General features: G+C 46.8%; 1 protein-coding gene across 3 annotated transcripts in view; it reads right to left on the bottom strand.

Moving 5' to 3' along the window:
* The window catches only part of ZNF618 (zinc finger protein 618), a 163782-nt gene that overhangs the window by 12223 nt on the left and 125538 nt on the right, over positions 1-26021 (bottom strand). For 2 of the 3 annotated variants that reach the window (XM_012641146.1, XM_012641147.1), the window contains 3 exons: positions 18206-18295; positions 6130-6369; positions 2435-2518 (listed from right to left, as the gene is read on the bottom strand). In XM_012641146.1, coding sequence (XP_012496600.1) covers positions 2435-2518; positions 6130-6369; positions 18206-18295 — 414 coding nt within the window. The remainder of the gene's footprint in view (positions 1-2434; positions 2519-6129; positions 6370-18205; positions 18296-26021) is intronic. The other variant, XM_012641148.1, reaches the window with a different exon arrangement.

Genomic DNA, 26021 nt, shown 5'->3' with positions numbered 1-26021 from the left:
GTTCCTGCAGGGGTTGGGGGCGGCAGGCTTTCTGCCTGCCAGGGCTCCGCCCCATCCTTGTGCAAACTCCTCACCAGCCCAGGGTTGGGCCCTCCGCCCATCTCTAACAGCTGCCGGGTCTGCCCGGGAGGGAGGGCGGCCCAGGGCTCGTCTCACACAGCCCAGGTCAGACGCTCTGGGGAGGTTCTGGCTGCATGTGGCCGGCCAAGTTCATTCCCTGTCCTGCCTCGCCCTCTCCAGCCCCCCGATGGGACCACCACTTACTCTGCAGGAGAGGGAAAGGATTGGAAATCAGGGGACTTGCAGTTTCTGCAAAAGAGAAACAGTTTAGCTAAGTCTCTTCCGGTTCTGCTGTCCTGTGATGATCATTATAATTTTTATTCTTAATAACCAGGGAGCCAGATGGGGCTCTCAGAAGAGGGGAGCAGCTGAGAGGCAGCTCACAGTCTGGGCTGGGACCGGGGGAGGCTGGACATGGAGGCCATGTCTTTCAGAGAATCCTGGTTTCCCCCGGGTGCTGGGGATACCAGGCAGGGCCATCCTTCTAGGATACCCCAACTCTGCAGAGCAAGGCCACAGGAAAACTGGTGACAGATGCCCCCACATGGTGGCTCACTGCAGGACAGGGAGCTGGAAGCTGCTTCTGGGCTCTGGCACCAGGATGGGAGTGTTTGGTACCAAACACCAGAGCAGCCACGGAGAGGGGCTGTGCTTTTGAGGCCTCCTGCTCGCTGGCATCTTCCCTTCGGTTCCTGGCATTGCCAGAGGTTGGCAAGGCCCAAATGCAGGCAGCAGAGCAGGCCCAGATGGATTAGACGGGGAATCCTGGCTCCACCACTTACGACCTGGGGGGCCTGGGACAACAATCGACCTCTTCTGAGCCTCAGTTTCCTCATCCAAAAAGCGGGGATCACAGTAACACTGACCCCCCACGGGGCTGTGGTAAGGATGGAGACAAATAAGACACATAGAGCTCTGAACACAAGCCAGGCACATAGTAAGCGCTCAATAAATGGTGGCTGCCGGCAGCAGTACTGGCACCACTGTTTCCAATGGCGATTGTCAGCTCTGGTGGCGGGAGACGCACGGCGGGTGCAGCATGGCTTGGCTAGGGGCACAGGGCACACCCGGAGACCTCGGTTCCAGGCCCGGCACTGCTACTTATTCCTGCGTGGCCTTGGGCACGTCACTCCATCCCTCTGAGGCCCATCTCTTGGAGAGGTTATGTGGTTACATTGTTTAAAACCTCACCCCCTTCTGCAGGGCAGTCATCAAATCACTTGGTTTACTTAAAAACAAATAACATGAAAAACCCAACAATAACCACAAAAAGACACCCCTGACCTCAGAATACGGAATCTGTGTGGGCACTTGCCAGATGTTTACAACCACCGCGGGGCCATGTGTGTTCTTCAAGCCGCTTTACAGCAGCGCAGAAATGAAGACACTAGCCCAAGTCACCAGCTGGTAAGTGGTGGAGCTGGGGTTCAAACGAGGGCCAGAGCCCAAAGGGGGGCTCCTACTGTGAGGAAGACGCCTCCGCGCTGAAGTCTGTGCTCCTGGGTATCTCTCAGAAGCCCTGACAGGTGAGCTTCATCCATCATCTGTCTACACCCAGGCGTTGCCTAGCACGGCGCCTGACCACAGGCTGACAACCAACAGTGGGTGAAATCGACTTCGACTGTGCGAGAAAGCGAGTGGGCGCCTTACCCTAGTGTAACCCCAGTGTCAGAACCCCTCTCCTCGCCTGCCCTGGCTCTCACTGTACAGACTGGCTCGCTGTGCCTTTCTTGGACACGGCCACGGCCCTGCCAGGCTGATGATGTGTCTGGTGGGGAGAGTGGCCCTGGGCTGCTGTTCTAGAGCCTCTAGGGCTCGGCTGAGGTCCTGCCCGAAGCAGCCATCAGGGGGCGCCAAACACCATTGGGAATCTCCGGCAAATGCACTTGAGTGGTAGGCGCTGGAAGGGGACCTTTGTTCTAAATGGCTGCAGGTCCAAAGTAGGGCCTCTGGCTTAGAGCTCTCTCAGCTGCACCCGCTTTGCCTCTCCTTGAAAGAAACTAGCTGAGACGTTTACCTTAAAAACACACCAACGGCTCTCTTAGGCTCAGCCACCTGGGGCCGGCTGAGCTGATGTTGCAGGCGTTGGAGAGAGGGCAGTTCCTCTCGCCGGGGACATAGAGGAGCCACAGTCCCCGTGATGCCTGAGGCCCAGCGGGATGTCCCTGGAGGATAAGGCCCCTCCCTCTAATACCCTGCCCCCAGGGAACTAGGAAAAGGCCTAGTCTCCCTCTAACCCATCCCCAGCCTCCTCCCAGGAAGATCCATCATGTGCTGCAAAGACCCCAGCCCACAGAGTGCCCGTGCTGCTGCCAGGTGGGAGCGGGCGGAGGCGGCAGCTGCCACACAGGGTGGCTGTCCTGGGCACACTCACCGCTGGAGTTCTGAGAGCTGCTGTTCGTCTCCTCAAAGTGGTTCTGTGCTTTGCCTTCTACTCTCCGACTAAAAGCGCTTTCTGCTGGGTGGGGGCCGGGAGAGAGGGGAGAGAACAGTGGTGACTGGCCAGCACTCGGTCTCAGGGGAGGGGCATGCAGGAGGCTGCCCCTGGGCTGGGCAGAGTGAGGGTCCCAGGACCCCAGGCCAGACCTCCCTAGCTCGCCACGCCCACTGGAGTGGCCTGATCCCTTGCCAGGGCCCCAAGAGACCCTCCGGCCGGTGCTCAGGAGGTCCAGGCAAGGGGTGGGGGTGGGGTGGCCTGCCCAAGAGCACACAGATGAAATCACGCCAGAGAACAGATGGCAGATGGGCCTGGGTCTCCCACATTTGTGACATCAAGTCATCTGGATCTACTGTCCACCGCTCCTGTCAGGTTCTGTGGCCACAGCCCCCACAAAGGAGCAGGGACGATGACAGCCTGGCTCCTGGTGATTCCAGCTCCATCAGCTAGATGGATCCTGGTCGCAGGGGGGGCAACCTGGGACAAAAGGCATGACTGGGAGAGCCAGGGCAGCCCCGTACCCCTGGCAGCCAAAGCCCAGGTGAGGTCTGGTCAGAGTTCACTTGTGAAGGGACTACCTCCCCGCGTGACATCTGGGATGTCTCTGCTTACAGGCTGGCACCTTCCTAAGTGGCTCAGCCTCTCCCAGGTGCTCTCTGGAAACCCCCGAGATGCAGAGATAAGGTCCCACCAGGTGGGAAACCACGACCACGAGTTTAGCACCCCCCACCACCACCTGCAGAAGGTACTGAGACAGAACACCTGAGTTGGAAGACACCCGGCTTTTCCAAGGTGCTCTTGGCATGAGGGGATGCTGGATGACCCAGAAGATGAAGGCCTCAGAGACCAAGTCAGATTGGGGTGTGCAGCTGACCTGTCCCTTTCTTAAGGAGGAACAACTTGCACAAAGATATCAAAGGCTCTGGGAAGTTCAACTAGAAAGAGACCCATTTAGCATTATCTAACCTAGCCTTCCCCAAACATAACAGCGGTTCCTACAGAACCTTGTTTTTAAAAATATCAGACTCCATAATATCCCACAAAATTGGTGATCCCGGACAAGCCACTTTGGGAAATGCCACTCTTGCTGGTCCACCCTGCTCCAGAAGGGAAAGTGCTCAGATGCCGGGGCAGGGGTTCCAGATGGTCGTAGGGACGATGGGGAAGGAAGCCAGAGGCAGCTCCTCCAGGCCCTGCTCAATTCCAGTCCTCCCACCTGTAACAGGGCCTCCAATACAGCCTCCTTCTCGCAGAGGCTGTTGCTAACTTCACAAGGACGACCCTTCCTTCAAAATATGTCTGTAAAATGCCAGGGCTGAGAGCCTCAAGACAGCATCTGTAAACTGGCAAAGAAAGCTCAGTTCTCTGTCTGGGGAGGATAAGGGGGAAGGGGCTCTTGTTTACTGAGCACCTACTATGTGCCAGGTGCTGGTTCAGACACTTTACACCCATGGTCTCCCTTAACCCTCCCAAGAGCCCTGTGAGGGCTATGTTGTCATCCCCATTTCATAGAAGAAACAAAAGAGGAAAGAGTGAGATTGTCAAGTTCCTGGGGCTGGATGTGTTGCTAACCCTCTAAGATAGCAGATTAAGACTTCAACTTAGGACAGACGCTACCTTTTTAAAAAGGTCTGGGGTATGGAAGTGACTCCCTTTTCCATCCTAATCCTTGTGTACGAATGGGGCAGGTACCCATCTACAGAGGATTTCTGTTCTGATCCACACGTTGGTAGAACTTAGCACAACTGAGGATGCAAACTCTTAAATTAGTCCTCCGTTGCTCAGGTGATAATGCAAACTGTGAACGGATTTCCCCGCCACAAGCACCTTTGGCTGAAAACCAACGTGCGGTACCAGAGGTGAGGTCTCACGCATGGGCATGTTCATAAACGCATGAAGAGCCACTCATTCCAGGACAATGAGGGCAGTGACAACTTCTACCTCCAGCATGCACCATCTTACATGCCCTGCAGGTTCCTGCTCCCAACCTGGTGCCCTCTGACCTGCCCAGATGTAACCCTCACCACACGCGTCTTCCCAAGCACATGAAACAGCCCAAGGCATGCCCGTAGCTCGCTGGGTGCTCATCTCGGAGATGCTGAGGTTCCAGACCTGCCACATACCACACCAGCCCCTGTGGGCAGTTCTCTGCAGAAACTGCAGACGTAAAAACTCCTGGCCACAAAGCACAAGAGTAACAGCAAGATTCAAAAGCCATGACTCCATTATTTAGTTGAGCCAATATTTACCACCAACAAGGCCTTCATGACCAGTCTGTTTCTAGCTTATTGTTGCAAAAACACAACGGTTACTGAAGTTTCTCAACACGGTACCTAGAAAGCCATTACCTTCAAGGCTGATTAACTATTATCCTTTTGGGAGATCTAAGCACAATAAACACATCTTCGAAGAACCAGATTATTACCCAAAATTAGCCTCCTGAACTAAAGAGTAAAGGCAAGCACAGCTAGTCACTCAGCTTGGTCATTAGTCTCTGGATGAACCAAGTAGGTCCTCTACCTGAGTTCTCAGCTTGATCGTTTATATATTCAAGAAGTGGCTTTGGTCTCCTGAGGGCAACCGAAAGGCCCACAGTCCCAGAAGCACCAACCATCACTCCACCCTACAGCCCACACATCACAGGCGGGTGGCTTGAGACTTGTTCCACCCAAGTACGAATCTAAGGCTTCCTGACAGCTGCTGCTCAGCACAGTGTGTCTGATCAGGTTTCATGGAGGAAATGACTGCTGGGAACTTCTTACTGTCTGTTCACTCTTCTGTAGCCAGAGCCCTTTGCTGCATGGACTTGGAAAATGCTGAAGCTGGCAGCCACCAGTTTCCTCCTGGTTCTGTCTCTCATGGAAGGGTTTCACGGGTAGTGCTAGGTAGGGGAAGGCCAAGAACCCAAGGTTCTAGGTCCACCATAACCATCCTGTTTCGTGCAGAGCAGATCCTTGTTGAAATGAGATTTCTGTTTGAGTTTTCTGAAAGGTGGGAAATGCAAACTCATGCCAACAGTCCGGGCAGGTGACATAAATGGATGAACTGGGCTGGATGTAAGACAGACAACAGTGTGATCGCAATGAGAAATGACACCTGCCACATGGCCATTGTGTTGGGGAAGGCAGTAGGGAATGGTGGGGACTTTGGAAAACTGGAGAGCACGTGCCCTATTGAAGGACGCAGCCAATTGCTGCCCTGTAGGAAACTGGGCCCAGGACTGCCACATCTGACTTTTCAATGTCAGCTAGAAATCAAAAGTTTTACATAAAATCTCCTAATGTTCAAATGTTAATTAAAAAAATTTTTTTTAAACCTTGAAAAGGCCAAATAAAACAGGCCCGTTGGGCCGTGATTCGGGAAAAAATATTCCACTACTTGAAAAAAAAATGTTTGCAAATATCCTTGTAAACCCCCTCTGATTTAGGGGGAGAAAACCTGGCTCAGAGAGGCCAGGTGGCTGGCCATGGTCCCAGAGCCAGCCAGAGCCAGAGCTGGGACCCAGATCTGTCCCAGAGGACTACGGGACCTCCTGTCTTGCTCTTGCAAGGGAACACGGACCCCAGGCACAGCTGTGGCAGGTGGCGAGAACGGGCGTGGAGGAAGTGGGGGGTGATGGAGGCCATTGGTACCTGCAGTTGCCTTGCTTGCTGGAGATCCCGAATTTGGAGTGCGGAACGTCTGGGTTTGGGTGGCTGGAGGGGTGCGGTGTAAGAGGGTGGCGCATCGGACCACGGAGGCCGGAGCTTTTTTCCCCGACTGGTTCGTCTGGGTCTTCGCTGCCACGAAGCGTGGAGATGGGGAGACCTCTGGATGTGAACACTCAGAGCCTGTGTCTGGATCGTCCGGCGGCTCCCACCCGGGGGCAGTACCTGAGAGGGTCACGCTCTCAGTCCCCGAGGGCCCTCGGAGTGGGCGAACTGAGTGGCTAATTTGGCCACAGGCCCCCACGTCTGAGGGTTGGGACTGTCTCTGCTCAATCTCTTCTCGTGCCACAGAGAGCAAGGACTCTTGCTTCCACCCCGAGCCGGAGAAAGTCTGGGAGTCTAGAGCCTTCCCTCAGCCTCTCCAGGGAAGCCTAGCCACCAGCTCACACTCAGAGTCACCTGGAGGCCACTGGCAGCCCGCTGGGTAGGTCACCCACAACCCCTGACCAGCCCAAGAACTCAGCCTGTGACCCACGGCCAGGGCACCTGAACTAGTCATTCCAAGCCCAAGTGCATCTCCTAGAATGTTGGCTAAAGCCGCTTTTCCTCCAAAGGATGGCGGCTCAGAAGTAATGACAGAAAGCAGACAGGCAGGGGTAGGCTGGGGTTGGTCGGTGGGGTGGGGGAAGCGCAGGAGAAGGCTCTGTAGCACCTTGTGGGCCCTGACTGGGAACTGCTGCCGGCAGGGGACAGAGCTTAACCCAGCAGCTGACGCTTTCATCGACATAAGCACAGTAGTCCCCTGACGTCTGGGGAAGCTTGGGACCCCATTACTCAGGCCCCGTCTCTCTTCCCTGAGTACTATGCAGAAGCTGGGGTCACTGGGAAGTGGGGGGCTGGCTCTCGAGTGGCTTCCACCTCTGGCAGTCTCTGGTGGGCAGTGGCCAGCCCCCTTCACGCTGCCCTGAGCCACCACCAGTGGTGGCAAACCCCTGAACCTGGCCACACTCCCACGATAATAACTAAAGAGGAGGGGGCGGGGGCCTTCTCACTCAGAGATCACAGGACATCTGCGGAGCTCCCCTGGAGGCAGGAACAGGACTAGGCAGCAAGGGGAAGGGCCCCTCTGGTGCTGCCCAGGGGCTCAGAGACCCCCAGGAATTAACGACACCTGAGGTACCCTCTTGCCTCAGTACCTGGCCATAGCAGGGCCTGCCTAGGGCAGCCTGGCTGCTGCCTTCCTGTCCTTGGGGCGGAGGTGGCCCTATGAGCTCCCGGCTCTAGGATGACATCTGTCCTGGGCATCCAAGACTCCGCCCATGGCTTTCGGAGCCCAAATGAAAGACTCCACGCCCCACATCTGCCCATCCTGGCAGATGGGGAGCCGTTCGGGGGCCTTGCCCAAGGTCAAATAGGACCACTCTGCCACTCTTTGATCACTCCCCTGAGGCACTCAGGGAGGCTCCAGGGACTCAGGGTTTCCCCTTTCCCCTTTGGGAGGGTCACTCGCTCCTCCACCTACAGTGGTGGCCAGATGCCAGGAGCTGGGGAGCTCTTCAGTCGTGGCCCCTTAAACAAGCCCTTGTCGGCCCTACCCCAGCGCCAGAAGGAAATCTCCATGGCCTGAGAGTGCGGAGGACACAGGTGTCCCTCTTCCCCGAACTCCCGCCCTCTGGCCTCTCGCGTTCTGAACCAGGCGCTGAGAGGGCCCGTGGGAAGGATACTTCCCCGTGTTCCTCCCACTCTCCCTCCTCTTTCTGAGCCAGGGACCTCCGAGGCCCCGGAGGCCAACCAGAAGGACGGCTTGTCTGAGAGTTTCCAGTTTTTCTTTTTTTTTAGCCAGGGACTAAACCTACACAGTCATGGTGTGATAGGTACCCAGAGTCCCATCTCCGGTTTCTCTGCTCTCTTCCTGCGTCGGGCACAGTGTGGCGACCATAGGTAGTGGCTCACTGTTCGGAACCAGCACTGAGTCTGGAGTGAGGCAAACCCACCTCTGAATCCCAGCTCCATTCCTTTCGGCCTCCGCAATCCTGGACTCTACTTCCCCCTCTTGGCCTTGCTTTCCTGCCTCACCCCACTGATAGCCATGGATGCCCATCCCTGCACGGCCGGCCTCGCGGACGTTTGTGGGGGTCTAAGGAAGCCAGAGAAGCACCCTGAATGGCAACCTGCTCTCTCAATGTAAGCAGCTATGGCTGGGAGTTTTTAGAGATAAGGAAACCAAGGCCCAGAGGTTGATTCTGGCTACTGACATAATACGTTTGTTTACGGCCACACGGAATGTTAGCATAGGATGAGACAGGAGCTTGAGTGTGCCAGCTACTCGGGGACCTCTGCACAGGGTCATGTGCCCCCGCATCCCACTGCCACCCCGTGGCACTCACCCACACATTCTGGCAACCTGGCACAAGGAACAGAGTTTCTAACAATAGTCCCAGCAAGCTGCTTTCCCTCTGAGCCTCCATCTCCACCCCTGCAGAATGGTTTCTAGGATCCCCTCGCAATCAGACCTTGTCAATTGTCTACAATTCCTGCTGTGAGAATCCTGGAATTCTACAGGAGACCACCCCCTTTTTCCCTGGGGCAGGGAGCTCAGGGAGCGCATGACCTGGGGGTATTATTTTGTGTGCTCCCACCCCCCTGCCTGGGACTCCCCAGCCTCCTCCTGGCCATTCACCTCGCCATCTGACATCCTACAATACCTGTTTCTCTTCCAAGCTCATAGCCTTTGCACATGCTATTCCCTTGGTCTGGAACATTCTTCCCTCAAATTTTTGATTGCTGGTCCTAAGTATTACATGTAAACATCACTTCCTTGGGGAGTCGTCCCTGATACCTCCCTACCTGGCCATTTATCTCAGTCCCCTCCCTCTTCCCTTCCAAGAACTGATCACCATCAATAAGAACACACGGTGAGACATTTGATCGATGACTATGTCCCCATTAGCCTGTGCGCTCCGCGAGGCAGGAACTCTGCCAGTTTAGCCCACCACGCACTGAGTGCCTGGCAGAGGCCCTGAAACACAGTTAGGCCCAACAGATACTGTGGAATCTGCGAACTGATGCATGAATGGCCAGCAAAGTAAAACTCAGCACTGCTGAAGTACAGCACATCGAAGAAGGGATGCACGAGGGGACATAATTATGCCACAAAACTATCTGACATATTATCCTCCCACTGGCCCCAAGGGTAGAAGGTGGATGGAGCCATGGAGGCTCAGAGAGGTATGGGCACCACTTCAGGGTCACAGAGTGGGTCAGGGCTGAGCCAAGATGAATTTCCCAGGCTCCCGGCTCATTTCACTCAACAGTTTGCTCCAACCATTGACCGCACGTGGAACATTAGCACATTAGCACACTGCAATTCCTACCGGAGCTCTCACCAAGAGTCTCCAACAGACTGGCTGACTTCCCTTAAAAGAAATACATATGCGATATTTACATCCAAGAGATAGCTAAAAAATGACAAAGCACTGTGGTCTGCTCTTTCTGGAAAGCTGAAAATTTAACCAAAGCAAAAAAAAATTGAGAGAATATAAGGATTCAAGAAAGAGGGTGGAGAGACCAGCGAGACAGTCTCCCAGAAAACCCCCACAAGGTAGAGGGGGTGAAAATGTATTCAGGGCAGATGGAATCACGTGCTCACAGGCCGGAGGTGGCAATGAATGGGAGGTGTGATGCCGGAGGAGTCAAAATCCACAGCCCTTCTTGTGGATTTCCTCTTAGAAAGAGAACTGGAACACTTGCATAGCTGGTACAGGACCAGCCCTCCTGCCATATTCGACCGCAAAGCTGGACAAAGGTGGTGCAGAACTGTGACTCATGAGCGAAGACAAGATGTGAGCCCCTTGGTCACTCCAGCTCTCTGGACCAGGGTGGAGAGAGGTGGAGCCCAAAGCGTGCCATCCTGCTGAACCCACGAGGCAGTGATGAGAGTTCAGGGCTTCTGAGGTGGCTCGAATTTTCAGGGCAGAATAACAAGGGGAGAGAGAATTGTGCAGCAAAAAAGAACTTCAGAAATGTGCAGAGGGGCCCCCTTGAAGTCTTTGGCTGCATACCCAACTGCATTTGAGCAGCGTGAGTCTCTACAAATCCGCAGAAAACAGCTCCTGGAGGGCTGTGAGCTCAGTGAAGATTCAGAGGTCGCACAAGACTGGGAGATGTTTTGGAGTTCCCACCTGGCAGAGACTTGCTGAATATGAATACTTCAGGCATTCAGTTGAGACCAGAAAGGCCATGCCTTAGAAAAACTACTCTCGTCCTAGAATAAGAACTATTCTAGACTTGCCTGAACACAGTTTAAAAACCAGCTTTTGAAGTATCAAGCTCATCTGTAAGTGAAATAACTGCCTGCCAGAACAAAACTCTTTTCAAAGGAGGACGACAAAATTTCGGTCAACAACACAGTATCTGCAACATGTAGCACAGAATGAACAATTATTTTTCAGGTGAAGCAGGGAAATGTGACCAATAATTAAGAGAAAAACCAGTCAACAGAAACATACAGAAATGAGAGAGATGATGGTATTAGGGGACAAGGACCTGTTATAAACATGATCAAAGATTTAAAGGAGAACATGAACATAATAAAGAGAGAAATGAAAGCTATAAAAAGGAACCAACGTAACTTACAGAGATGAAAAATTTGATAGGTGAAATAAAAAATTTACTTAATGAATTTTTCTAATAAAACAGATTGGACACTACATAAGAAAGGATCAATAAACTTGAAGACAGGGCAATAAAATCTGTCCAAACTGAAGCACAAAGGGAAAACAGGCTGAAAAAAATGAACAGAGCTTCAGTTGATCTGTGAACATTATCAAATGTCTAACATATATGTAATTAAAATCTCGATAGGAAAGAAAAATATTTGAAAAAATATTGGCTGAAAAATTTCCAAATTCAATAAAAAATACAAACTTAGGATCCAAGAAGCTCAATGAAGCTCTCAAACAGGATAAACACACATAAAAAACTACATATCATAATCAAACTGCTAAAAACCAGTCATACAGAGGAATATTTAAAAACATCCAGAGGAAAAAGACATCTTAAATATAGGAGAATAACAATCAGAATGATCTCTGATTTTTCATCAGAAACAATGTAAGGCAGAAGATAAAGGAATGACATTTTTAAAATGCTGAAACAAAAATTTCTGTGCCCAGAACTCCATATCCAGAGAAAATATCCCTCAACAGGGAAGGTGTAATAAAAACATCTTCAGTTGAGAGAATCTTTCACCAACAAACCTACAATATAAGAAATGTTAAAGAAAGTTCTTCCGGAATAAAGGAAAATGATAATAGATGGAATTCTGATTTACATGAAGGAAAAAAAAAATCACAGGAAACAGTAAATATGTGAGTAAATATAAAAGGCATTTTCTGATTTCTTAATTGCTTTAACAAATAATTGACTGTTTTAAGCTAAATGACTAACTGTTGCGTTTATAACAGACGTAGGCACAAATGTACAAGGAAAGCACAAAGGATAGGAGGGTAGTAAATGGGAAGTGTCCTGCTGTAAGGCTTTTACATTAATAAACTCTCTGAAGAGTTTACATTTTACATTATGATGTGTCATGATATAAACTCATGGTATATTGTCATACATTAAAGATGTATATTATAAACCACAGAGTAATCACTAAAGAAAAAGAGTTATGGCTAGAAAGCTAAGAGGAAATTTTTAAAAATACTTGATTAATACTAGAAGACAAGAAAATAAGAAAAAATAATAAGAACAAAGGGGACCTATAGAAAAACATACAGGATGGTAAACTTAAATCCAACCATATCAATAAATTGTATTAAGTGTAAATGGATTAAACACTTCAATTAAAAGGCAGGGACTGCCAGACTGGATAAAGGAGTAAGAATAAACTATATGCACGTACTTCAAATATAAAGATACAGATAGATTAAAAGAAAATGATGAAAAGAGCTGTACCATGCAACTGCTAATCCTAAAAAAGCTGTAATGGCTGTAATATCAGACAAAGTAAATTTCAGGACAATAGTTACTACTAGAGATAAAAAAGTGCATTGCACAATTTCAAAAAGGGTCAATGTATCAAGACATAATAATCCTAAGTGTGTGTACCTAATAACAGAGTTTCAAATTACATGAATCAAAAACTGGCAGACCAAAGAGGGGAAACAGACAAATCCATAATTATAGTTGAGAATTTTGATGCTTCTTTCTCAGTACTTGACAGGACAAACCAATTTTTTAAAAAAAGCACAGAAGAGTATAGAGATTTGAGCAACATTATCAATGAACCTAACCTAATTGATACAACAGGATTCACTTTTTTTCTTTTTGGTCAAGTGGACATGAAACATGCAGCAAGAGAGACCATGTAGTAGGTCGTAAAACATCTCAATAAATTCCAAAGATTGGAAATTATGTAGAATATGCTGTCTGACCACAATAGAATTAAATTAGAAACCAGTAACAAAAAAATCTAGATAATTCCCAAATGGAATACATTTCTGAATAATCCTTCCTACAAAGAAAATTTCAGGCTTGATGGCTTTAGTGCTGAAGTCTATAGAGCATTTAAGTAAAATAATCCCAATTCTATACAAACTCTTCAGAGAATTGAAGAGGAGGGAACACTCTTCCCTACTCATTCTATGGGGCCAGCACTCCTCTGATAACCAATGTAGACAAGGACATTACAAGAAAAGTACAGTGCTGGGTGGAATGTAAAACAGCATAACCACTTTGGGAAACAGTTTGGCTGTCTCTTAAAAGTTAAACATACACCTACCATATGATCCAGCCATTCTACTCCTAGGATATTTACCCCAGAGAAATGAAAGCATTTGTCCTTCCAAAGATGCGTACACAAATGTTCATAGCAGCTTTATTTGCGTTGGTTCCAAACTGGAAAGAACCCAAATGTCCATCCATACGTGAATAGATAAAGGAATTGTGGCATATATATCTAGACAATGGAATACTACTTATCATCAATTAAAAGGAATGAACTACCGATACATGTAAACATAGATGAATCTCAAAACAATTATGCGTAGTGAAAGCCAGACTAAAAAAAAGTTCATCCTGTAAGATTCCATATATGTAAAATTCCAGGAAATGCAAACTAATCTACATTAACAGGAAGCGGGTCAGTGTTTGCCTGGGGATGAAGTGGTAAGTGAGGGATTCCAGAAGGGCTGGAGCAAACAGGGGTGGTGGATGTGTTCTTTAGACCATGGTGAGTTTCATGGGTGAACATGTACGTCAAAACTTACCAAATTTTATACTTTAAATTATGGGCACTTTATTGTATGACAATATACCTCAACAAAGATTAAAAAAATCACCAGATGGTCTTGATTATGACCATGATTAAAACATCACTGATTTGAGTGTGGGGCACTCTGCTAATCCTAGGACTGTAGTTCCCTGCCCTTGAGGGGGCAGTTTGGGGAGTGATATTAAAAGCCAGTTTAAAATCCTGGGGAATTTTAGATAGAAGTGGGTGGAAAACATGTTCTTGAGAACAAATGAACTATACAAACTACCCTGGCTCTTTAAGTAATTTAGATGCCTATGCAAGAACTTGATTGTGGTGATTATTTCACAATGTATATGTATAACAAATCATCCAGTTATACACCTTAAATATATCCTATTTAAAAAGAAAAGAAGCTTCGAAGAAGGAAGTCATTCTGAGGCAAAGGATAAACATCCTCATGTTGTAACTTATTTCAGTTCATTTCACTGTTTGGCTTTCTGATATTGTTAATATATTTTAATAAAGTATAGGCATGGTGACTTACTTTTTAAAAACCATGTAATTTACTACCCTAACAAAATAAAAGATAAGAATTCATAGAATCATCTCAATAGATGTAGGAAAAAACCATGTGACACCAATTTATAATAAAAACTTTCAGAAAACTATGAATAGAAGGTAACTTCCTCAACTAATAAAGGCCATCTCTGAAAACCTACTTTAGCTAACACAATACTTAATAATAAAAAACTAAACATTATGATCAGGAACAAAGTAGAGATACCCACTCATTTCTTCTACTCAACATTGTACTGGAGGGTCCTAACCAGAATAGTGAGGAAGAAAAAAATAATAAAGAGAATGCAGATTGGAAAGAAGTAAAGCTGTCTTTATTAACAGATGACATCCGCATGTACAAGGAAAATCCTCAGAAGTGTACAAAAAGTCTATTAGAGTAAGTGAATTTAGTAAATTTGCAGGATACAAATTCAATATATAAGAATTGCTTGTTTATATGTAATAGCAACAATTGAAAAATTTAATTTAAAAATCACAGCACCATTAATAAACATATGCAAGACTTCTCTGAAAAGTACAAACAACTGCTGAGAGAAATTAAATAAGCCCTAAATACTCAGAGAGATATACTATGTTCAAGGACTGGAAGACTCAATATTATTGCAATGTCTATTCTCCCTAAAGTGGTCTATAGATTTGATGTAATCTCATACAAAATCCCAGTTGGATTTTTTTGGTGGAAATTGGAGAAAACTAACATTTATATGGCAAAATAAAGTTCTTAGAATAGCTAAATATTCTCAAAAAAGAAGAACAAAGTAGAAAAACTAAGAGGAGCTGATTTAAGACTTACCACAAAGCTTCAGTAAATAAGAGCATGTGGAATTGGCATGAAGATAGACAAACAGATCAATGGGAGATATGAACTCACACTTACGCATTTAAATACCTTCAACAAAGCTACCAATGCAATGCAGAACGAAAAGATAATCTTTCCAACACATGGTACTAGAACAACCAGGTATCTGTATGGAATAAAATGAATCTCAACTCATACCTCACATTGTTCCCAAGAGTTAACTTGAAATGGACCACAGACCTAAATGCAAAAGCTAAAACTATAAAACTTCTAAAAGATAAGGAAGGAAGATATCTTTGCCATCTTGAAGTAGGCAAGGATAGCCTTGAGGTAGGAACCCAGAAAGCACTAACTATAGAAAAATATGATAAAGTGGACATCAACAAAATGAAAAACATCTGCTCATCAAATGATACTATATGAACATCAACAGGCATGCCAGAGGCCAGCTGAAAATCTTTCTAATATATACATCTGACAGAGAACCCAGACCTATTAGAATAAAGAACTCTTACAATTTAATAATAAAAAGACAAACAGCCCAATCAAAACACAGGCAAAGAGGCCTAAACAGATAATTTCCAAAGTAATATAAATGGCCAAAAAAGTAAATGCAGAGATGGTCGACATCATTAGAAAATACAGTCATTTTCATCAGGAAACTACAAATTAACACCACAATGACATACCACTACCCACTTGCTAGAATAGCCAGGATTAAATAGCCCGATGCCACCAAACATGGGCAAGAATGCAGAGCAAGTGGCATTCCCAGACATGCCTGGGGGGAGCGTAAGATGCTACAGTTATTTTGGAACATGGTTTGTCAGTTATTAAAAAGTTAAACATACATCCCCCATGGCCCAGTATTCTAATGCTTGGTATTTATTTATCCAAGAGAAATGAACACATGTGCCCGCAAAAAGCCTCTTACGAGCATTTTCATAGCAGCTTTATAATAACCTAAAGCTGGAACCAACCCAAATGAATAGGTAAATGGCCAGACAGGCAGTGGTGTTTTCATACAGTGGAATATCGCTCAACTGAAAGAGAATGTGCAACCGATGCATACAATAACATGTTACGAGTCTTAAAAACATTTTACTGAGCAAATGGAGCCAGACATAAAAGAATATGTATTCTACGACTCCATTTGTAAGAACTTCTTCTGTACTAGGCCCATGTCCTTCTAGATGCTCTCACCAGACCCAGGGTCGCAAGCCCTGGCCGTGGCTAACACCTCATGAAGCCCCAGGTCCAGCCCCAGCCTCCACACAGAACCCATCAGCCCATAAATCTCTAGATCCAGAGGCCACCACGGGGCCTGTCTCTTGGGTCAGCTTTGGAGTTAGTCCTCTGTTGGATCTATTTTAAACACAGATGCTCCTAGAATCCCCAGACTTCAGTGGGTAATAGAGAGATTCAGTTGACAAATGTGGAAGGACAAAGAGAGAGTCCACAACAGAGGGCAGAAGAAAATGAGGAACAGAGAAAGAGAAGTAGACTGACCTTCAGGAGAGAAACGCCAGGCCATTGGGAAGAAATTAGGGTACAAGCGATGCACCCCTTCCTGGACACACCCCTTCCTGCTGTACCATGTGGCATGTGATGCAGGACAGCTTCATGTCAGGTACGGGCCTGGAGCCTGCCTGGCAGATTCGAAGCCAAGCTCGCCCCTTACTAACCCTATGACCTTACTCAACTTATTCCAGAAGAGCAGAAGCAGCACTGAAGATATTCTCCGAAGGCTGACACCGAGGATGCAGCTGGCCTTGGGCCTAACACCCCAGTGGAAGCGCGTCCTGGGTAGCACGTGCCCTGGGTACCACTCACTGCGTCACTGGAGGGCACGGACACAGCTGCCCCGCCCCTGCCATGGAAAGCTGGATCCCCAGCGGGGCCCGGGCTGTGGAGTTCAAGCCCAGCTACAGCCCTGATGCCTGGGAATCAGCACCACGCATGGGTCAACTGGACGAGTCGGTACCCACCCAGTGGAACCTCCACGTCCTCGCCCCACACGGGACCTGGCTACGTGGAGGGCACTCAACGAACCATACACCCCCAGCTTGGGTGGTGGGATGGGTTCCTCTCGTTGGACACAGCAGGTGCCTGCCTGAGGGTCACCTCCCATCGGAGCTGTCTGGAATCAAGACCCGGGGCTGGAAAGACCTCGAGAGCTCTCACAGATGGGAAACTTGAGCCCAGAGAAGGGGAGAGACAGGCAAAGGTCACACAGCAGTCAGGGCCACGCTAGGATGAGAATCCTAGCCCAGTGCTTGACGCCTGCACCGGAGCCGTCAGCCACGGGGAGACCCCTCAGCCCCTGCCACTCTGCTGAGCAGGGAGGAAAGCTCTGGACACCTCTCTTCCCCACCCAAATACCCTGGGGGAAGCCACCTGCCTGTGCTGCTGTTGTCAGGTCTCCAGGAGGGTCATGGGCCTTCCCAGACTTGGCAAGCAGCTTGAACCCGCAGTGACCTTGTATAAACTCTCCCCTTGCTCTGGACCTAAGTCTTCCCCCATCCACAGAATGGGTGTGGGATACCCACAGCTCTGCTGTGAGAAACACTCCCAGACAGGCTCCTAACATCCAGCCCTGCTGTCCCGAGACTCTGCACGAGTCCACCCCTGCCAGAACTTTGGTTTCTGTACCTGTACAAGAAAGGGTAGAAGACTGAAGCCCCCCAGCTCATATACTCAGGGATCTAAGGATGGATACCCCTTTGATATCCAGAAAGGGAGCTGGGAAATCAGCAGACAGGCCCACCATCGTCAGGAGGATGGAGGGCCAGGATGTCCCCAGGGTAAGGGTCCTTAGAGCCTTTTCCCTCCCCTGCCAGGGGAAGAGTGAGAGATGGTGGCCCAGGGACAGGCTGGGGACCTGCCCAAGGTCACAAGCAGGCGTGGCGCCCTGTGGGGATTAATACTCAGGGCTTCCAGCTCCCATCTCAGTGTTCCTGCTCCCTCCTTAGCTTCCCACCAAGAAGACAAGGAGGAGCTGTTCTGTCTAGTTAACCATAACCCTGACCTGGGTTCTTCCTGCATTAGTTCAGACTGAAGATGCATCGCACGGCACTGGCTTTGGGGGTGGAGATCCAGGAACATGATTTGGGGGTGCCCGGAGGAGGTGGGGACAGGGCCACTGAAAGACTTGGGCAAGTGATGTCCACCCTCCTAACCCAAAATCCACATGGGCCCAGGCCTCTGAATCTACTAAATGAAGGCTCTGCTTCTGCTGGCTTAAGGGGAAAGTAGGGGGCCTCCCACCTCTCACGGCCACTGCAGGCAGGTGGCCCTGGCTCAGACCTGGATACCTAGAGGCTGACCCAGAACCGAGCTCACATTGCTTTCACCATGCCCTGGCCAATGGCTGGCCACCCCACTCTGCCCCCCAGCCCCCTTCCCCAGCCAGAGGAGGTACTCACTGATGGGGGCGTGCAAGGCCACGTGCTCCTGGTAGGGCGTGTAGTACTTGTACTGCTTCCCGCAGAATTCACAGGTGTAATTGCCAGTTTCTGTCCAAGGAGGAGAGGGCCGTGTAAGAACAGGCACCCGCCCCCACCCAAAAGCATCAGCATGCTCCCACCCACCGCCCACACTCCTCCTCCTTCTGGGCCCACCAAGTGGAATCGACCCTGACTCCGGAGTCAGAACGCCTCCGTTCGCATCCCAGCTCGGCCACGTCGACCTGTGTAAGTAACCTTGGGCAAGTCTCTTAACCTCTCTGTGCCTCAGTTTTCCTATCTGTAAAACGGAGGTAATAACAGGACCACCTTATAGGATTGCTGTGAGGATTAAATTTATATGGCAAGTGCTTAGAACAGTACCTGGCACATGCTGTTCTCCCTCGTCGCTCCACCCCCAGCCCCGGTGCTCGAGAAACGCGTGGTGACCTGAGCTGACCTCCAACGCCAACCATGCCAACAGCCCTTTTGCAAGCCCTGCCCTCTGCACTGGTCACACCTGGGTCCCCTCATCTGCAGGACCTTCCCTGTCCCCAAGAACACCCCCACCCACTGGCAGCAGGGATCACTTCTTCCTCTCGGGTCCCACCACGCTTTATCTTTACCTCGCTTTTGGCACTGCCTAACTTCTTTCTTCTTAAAAATGTCTGATGTAATATTGTTCACTGGGGGAAAATTATAAAATACGGATAAATACAAATATAAAATTAAAAAATAAAGAGAAATTTCAAGCATCTGTAATCCCCAAAGAGTAGTATCTACCCGCTTGGGGTAGGGCGTGCACCCTGCCATCTGCCCACCCCACCCTTCACTGCATCTCGTCTGGGGCCTGCTTCTCCAGCTGATACCACCTGTCTGGCTCCTGTGGGCCCTGAATTGGCCAGCCCTGATCAATATCCCCTTTGTAACCCGGTGTAGTCAACCGACAATAACTTTGTGGACATCTTGCCCAATCAATAAATATCGATCTCTACTGCATTTATTGGCTGCAAGGTTCCTACTGGACTTCGGAATTTGCTGAGCCAGTCCCCTATGCCAAGGGACATTTAGATTGTTTCGAGAATTTTTCTCTGTTAAAAAAATGCTGTGATCCACACCCCTGTAGAAATTTTTGCATGTTCACTCATTAGTTTTGCCCCTTATTGCAAAACAAAGATTATCTCACATCATCTTTGCACAATATTTCCTCAGGGCGAATTCCAAAAGGTGGGAAAAGGGGATGTATTTTTAAGGCTTTTGATAACCGTAGCACCATCATCCCAACCAGAAAGGTGTGAAAGTGACTGTTTCTGCACACTGCAGCCGGCATTAACTATTATGATCTTCTTAAATTTTGCCTCTCTGATGAGAGGAAATGTATGACACTACTGATTTCATCTTCCATTTCTTCGATTCCTAAGGAAATTAACTATTTTTCATGTTTAATGAACTACAGTTTTTCTTTTGGGACTTTCCTTTTGTGTTGACAAGCAGTGCTTCTATGGGTATATTTACCTTTTTAAAATCGTTAAACTCTTTGTAGATTAAGGATATCAACATTTTGTTATATATTTTACAATTAATTTTTTCTTCATTGGTTTCTCAGTCTGTTTATGGGTTTTTTCACCTCCTGATATAGAAGATTTAGAATTTTTGGTAGTTAAGTAATTTTTGTAACTGATTGCTGAACACTGGGAAAGGTGTATTATTTGCTATTTGCTATAGGTTTCACAGTTGTTAGATGGACTGTATCAATTACACTATTAAAATTCTATGTAACCTTATCTGTCTACTTGCTCTGTCAAATACTAAATGTTGTGATAAGTCCTTCCATTTCACTGTATTTCTAAATTTATTTTGTATGTTTAGATACAGTGTGTTTGGTGGGTAAAGCCCATCGGATCAAAGTCTTCACTGTGAAGTGTACTCTTCATTAACACGAAACTATTTTCCAACAAAGTGCACCTCCAAAGTCTGGTCCCTGAACCAGCAACATTATCTGGGAAGCTGTTAGAAATGCAAATTCTAGGGGGGAACCAAGGGCAACACACGTAACCTAAACATCTGTACCCCCATAATATGCTGAAATAAAAAAAAAAAAAAAAAAAAGAAATGCAAATTCTTAGGACTTACCCAAGACCAAATGAAAGAAAAGGCCTAGGGGCTGGGTCTAGCGAACTGTGTTTTAACAAGCCCTCCAGAAAATTCTGATGCATGGGAAAGCTTAAGAACCAGTGTTTCTAACAGTTAATTATTCTGCTTTATCAGGTCGTCTGGCACTAACATTAATTTGATAATTACTTTGTCAGGTCCTGCTTTCTATTGTTTGCATGTACCTAAAGATACTTTCCTAAATTTTCTTGTACTTTCATTCATTAAACAGGTACTGTGCTAAGTTCTGGCACAAAATGCTGAGCAAAAACAGGTATAGCTCAAAGAGTTTACAGTCTAAAAAAGGAGGCAAAAATCAAATAATGACCCAAACAAATTTAAAACTGCAACCATGATAGGTGCTCTCAGGAGACATATACGGTGCTATAAAAATCCATGATAGGGACTTTAATCTAGTTAAGGAAGAAAGAGAAGCTCAAGCACAGAGTGAAGATAAGGAATTAACCTTGTCTCTAATAAATGATTAATAACTGGATTATTTTAAATCAACCTGACAATCTTTGTCTTCTAATAAAGGAGATTATGCCCTTTGCTTTTATTGCTGTAATTGATTTGGTTTTATGACTCTTTTTCATGCTCCACCCTTCTGATTTGCTCCCAGTTTTCAGCTGTTTGATATATGAACTCTTTGCTTTTCCATTATTCTCCAATATTCCATTATTTTCCAATATTCTCCACTGTTGTAGACAGTAGATAAGATATATTTCTCTAATTGTTAATAGCCAGATGGGAAATGATACCTTTAAGTCTATCACTAGTGAGAAAAGTAGTTTAACCCAGTGCTTCTCAAACTATAGCATGTGTAAGAAACACCCAGAAAGATTGTTACAACATAGATTGTTGGGCTCTGCCCCAGAGATTCTGATCCCACAGGTCTGAAGTGAGGTCTACGAATTTACGTTTCTAATAAGCTTCCAGGAGACGTTTAGATGTGGTCTGGGACCACACTATGAGTAGGATTGGTTTAACCTACTTTACTGTATCCTTCACCTCTTTTCTTCTTCTCTTCTTTAAAAACTTATTTTTAATACTATAGAATAATTTTTGTCTTTTGCATTCAATTTTATAATCAGATTTGGAACATTTTAGACTTCTAGCTTACCTGGTTTTAGTATTCACAAGTCGTCTTACACTACAAATTCCTCATAATTGAGCCTTTCAATGTGCTCTACAACTCAGTTCATCAGAGTGTATCTTCAAATAATTTTGAAGATTACATAGATGAAGGTGGGTATACAGGAAAAGTAGTATGTTTTTGAGTCCTTGCTCTTTTCTTTACACACAAATCACAACTTGTCCAGATATACAATTCTTGGATTACAACCTTTTCCCTTCAAAACTTGTCCGTTATCTTCTGGGATTTAGTATTGCAGAGAAGTCTGAGGCAAGTCCACCTTGAACTTATGTATAGATAATATGCTTTTTTATACCTGGATGCCTGTATAGTTTTTTTCCTTTATATTTATAGTTTTAAAAAGTCACAGATCTATTAGGTCATTAAATATGAAATGTCTGATTTCAAATAAAAAGTGTAGTTTATCATATCTCAAACAAGAAGTAATACAATTAATCAAAGTATGCGCCTTCACTATCAACACAGTTTCGCCATCGTAACGGTAGCTTGTTTATGCCAGCAGCGAAGAAGCCTGGAGAGCGAGTGGCAATGAAATCATGAAAGGCATCTTTCACAGCTTGTTGAGAATTGAATATTTTTCCTTGCAAGAAGTGGTCCAAAGCCTGGAAGAAGTGGTAGTCAGTTGCTTCAAGGTCTGGTGAATACAGCGGACGACAGAGTTTTTCCAAGTTCAGCGTCTGTAGTTTGAGCAGCACTGTTTGTACAATATGTGGTCAAGCATTGTCTTATAAGAGGATTGGCCTGTCTCTATTGATTAATCTTGGCTGCTTAATTGCAAGCATCCTCATTATTTCATCCAACTGGTTGCATTAGACATCCGCTGTAATTGACTGACCAGGTTTCATGAAGCTGTAGTGGATAATACCAGCGCTGGACCACCAGACACCATTAAGCTTTTTTGATGAATATTCAGTTTTGGACCGTGTTTCAGCACTTCATCTTTATACAATCATTGTGCCCAATGTTTGCAACAGTCAAAAAGAATTCATTTTTCATCACACGTAACAATATGGTGTAGAAATGGTTCACCTTTATGTCATGACAGCAAAGACATGCAAGCTTCAACGATCTCTCTGCTGATGCTCGTTTAATTCATGCGAAACCCATCTATCCAGCTTATTTACCTCGCCGATTTGTTTCAAATGGTCCAATACTGTTGGAATAGTAACGTCAAACCTTGCTGCTAATTCACGCGTAGGTTGAGATGGATTCACTTCCACTACAGCTTTCAGCTCGTCATTATCCATCTAGGTTTCAGGTCGCCCACATGGCTCATTTTCAAGATTAAAATCACCAGGATGGAACTTCTCAAACTATCAACATATTGTGTGTTCATTAGCCACATCCTTCCCAAACACTTGATATTTTGAGCTATCTGTGCTGCACAGGTTCCACAACAGAACTCATATTCGAAAATAACACACATTTTTGACTTATCCATGGTTTCACAAGAATTGCTCTAAAAAAATGTGAAAGACAGTCACAAGCCAAAATGTGCATTTGAAAGACTGAGGATGTACCTTCACAATAAGCATAAAACAAGAAGTGTCAAAGTGAAATGTCAGAGATATCAACTGTCAAATTTAGTACTTAAGGAAATTGGACATTTCATACTTAATAACCTAATATTGAGGTACGGGTCTCTTTTATACTGACTCTGAAACATGATGAGATCTTTAAATCTGCATGTATAGGTTTTCCTTTAGCTGAGCAAAGTTTTCTTCTAGTAGATCTTAGGAGTACAGCTTCTGCCCACTTGTCTACAACACCAATTATCTGGAACTGGCCCCTCTGTTCTCCATATTTATCATGTCTTCCTCTGATTACCTTAATTGGTTCAAGTCTGTTCTTCAGATCGCTAATTCCATTTCTGCAGACCAATCCTGCTCTTTACTATCTATAATGTAGGTTTTAATTCTGTTCTTGTTTTCTGCTTCCCTGCAATCTTTCCTCATCTCACTCCTCTCTTTGCCTCTTTATCTTATCCTGTTGCCTTTTCGCCATAGAACTTTAGGCTCCTTTTTCACAAGGGTCATGCTGTGTACTGAATCGTGCCCCCATCCCCAAATTCATATGTTGAAACCTTGCCCCCAATGTGATGGTATTTGGAGATGGGGCCTTTGGGAAGTAGTTACGGGTAGATGAAGTCATGAAGGTGGGGCCCTCAGGATGGGGTTAGTGCCCTTGTAAGAGGAGATGCCAGAGATCATGCGCATGCTCTCTCTCTCACCATCATGTGAGGACACATGGCTGCTATCTGCAAGCCAGGAAGAGAGCCCTCACCTGAACCCAACCAGGTTGGCACCTTGATCTCAGAGAGCTGTCAGAAATGAATGTCTGTTGTTTATATCACCCACGCTACGGTATTTTGTTATGGCAGCCTAAGAGGACTAAGACAGGTCATAATTTCTTATATGCAATTGAGCTCGTCAAATAGAATTTTCTTCTAGACTTTGCGGTAGATCATTTTCAGAGGCTCTTCCTTTGAGTCTCATAAATTCTCTTTTTCTTATGTGGAATTTTCAGAGTTCTCATGTTTCTGTTTTGTTTTTTAAATTTTTTAAGTTACTCTTTCTTATCCAGGCATAAAATCAAGTAACCTATACGTGACTCCAGACTCACTCTGTTTCAACAGACAACATGAATGAATTCTCCTGGACTCTCCCTGGGCCCACGATCATGGTAGTTAATTCTCAGAGCTGCAGCTGAAGAGTGAGCTGATGCGCAGGTTCCTTAGACCAACTCCCTCCTTCTAGCAGCATCCTCCTGCTCTGTCATGACTCTGGCTTTGCCCAATTCTCTAATTTGCTCAGCTGATGACGACTTCGAATGTGTGCCTCCCGGCATGCGCTGCTGCCAGGGTGTTTCTCCTCTTCCTCTGACCTGCAGAGCTTTACTTGGGGCGACTAGTCCCTTCAAAACGCAGGGTGCCTCTGCTGGCTTCCCTTGTTCTATGTCTATGTTTTTAGGGTCTGTGGCATTGGCTTGCTGACAAGAAGTGGCAGAGGCCCAGGAATCAGCACTCTTGTCTCACAAAGCAGCTCATGAGTGGTAGCAAGGAACGAGCTCAGGCTGCTCCCGCAATCTCCACTCCATCAAGGCAGGAGGAGCACGCTGGCAGTCAGACCCAGCTGGGGGTTCTCAGTGCCATTCTGCACGCCTCATACTCGGTGATGATTCCTCCCAGGTCCTAGTGCCGGCCGGTTGTCTGTCACACTTAGTTACAGACATACAGGACAAGTTTCACCTTGTTCTGCATCTTCTGGGGTAATTAACAGGTACCACTTATTTAAGGCTTTCCAGGCACATGTCAAGGACTAAGCTAATTCCTTTACAAATATAATCTCACCTAAACCCCATGACAATCCTGAAAGGTGAGTTTTACTGTCATCACCCCATTTTAGAGTTAAAGAAACTGTGGATTAGAGACAGATTAGAAAACTTGCAGGACATCATGCAGCTCTTAAGTGTAGAGCTGGGACTCATATTTGGGCTGGCTCTAAAACGCTTGCCCGTGACCCTCTCAGTAACATCTGTCACTTATAACCTGAACATCAGCCAGGTGCTCGGCTAGATACTCTATGCCTGCATCCTCCAACGGCCCTGGAGAACTGATAGATGTGCTTGTCCCCAAACTTACGCACGAGCCAAGGGACACTCACAAGGGATAAGTAGTAAGCTGGTGACACATTCAAACCCAGGCCTTATTCCAAAGCCTATAATGATAACGCTACAGTCAGAAGAGTGGCGCTACACTGGGTCCGCTGGCAGATACTGGACAGATACTGAAGCAGGATATTGCAGATCCCTCTGTCCCTGTCCTGTATCTGTCTACGAATGTCTGTCTCTCCCACCAGACAATGAATTCTTTGATTGCTGCGAAACATGTCTGATTCACATCTGTGCTTCCCCGGCAGAGTCTAACTTCCAGCAGTTTGAGTGTCGAGGATTTCGTCATTTTCATCTTTAAGATTATTTTAATGCTCCTGTTTATCGAGTGTTTACTATGCATGTGACAAGCACTGTGCTAACCACTTTATAGACATTATCTCATCTTCAGTTTCCTGGATGCTTTCAGAAGAGTTAAGAAGAAAGCAAAGACTCATGCTCTGACCACAGACAAGGGAGGAGGAAGAGAAAGCATTTGGGGTGGGGGGCCCACCCAGCACCTTCCAAGGGCTGGGACAGAGCTTTACTCTCTGAGCAATGTACGCAACTTAGTGTTTCAGTGCCTCTGATTTCCCTTCATTTCCTCATCCGCTTGTCCTGTTTCTGTGTGTATTTTTGCAAGCTGCCTCAGATCCTTGTAGTGAAGCAGAGACCATAAAGGTCTCTCTCTCCTTGCTGGTAGTAATTGAGGCACAGGAAACAGAGAGATGAATAAGCATGGACATTTCTGCAGGGCTGGAAAGGACAAGTCCCCCTCACTTGTGGTCCCACCACACCAGCCCCGGGCTGGCCACAGGGTCCTCCCAGCCCATCCTTCCCGTC

This window comes from Propithecus coquereli, unplaced genomic scaffold (assembly GCF_000956105.1).
Source record: "Propithecus coquereli isolate 6110/MARCELLA unplaced genomic scaffold, Pcoq_1.0 Scaffold163, whole genome shotgun sequence".
NCBI classification, from domain to species: domain Eukaryota; kingdom Metazoa; phylum Chordata; class Mammalia; order Primates; family Indriidae; genus Propithecus; species Propithecus coquereli.
The sequence above is the reverse complement of the archived record's forward strand: the minus strand, read 5'-3'. Positions and strand labels throughout refer to the sequence as shown.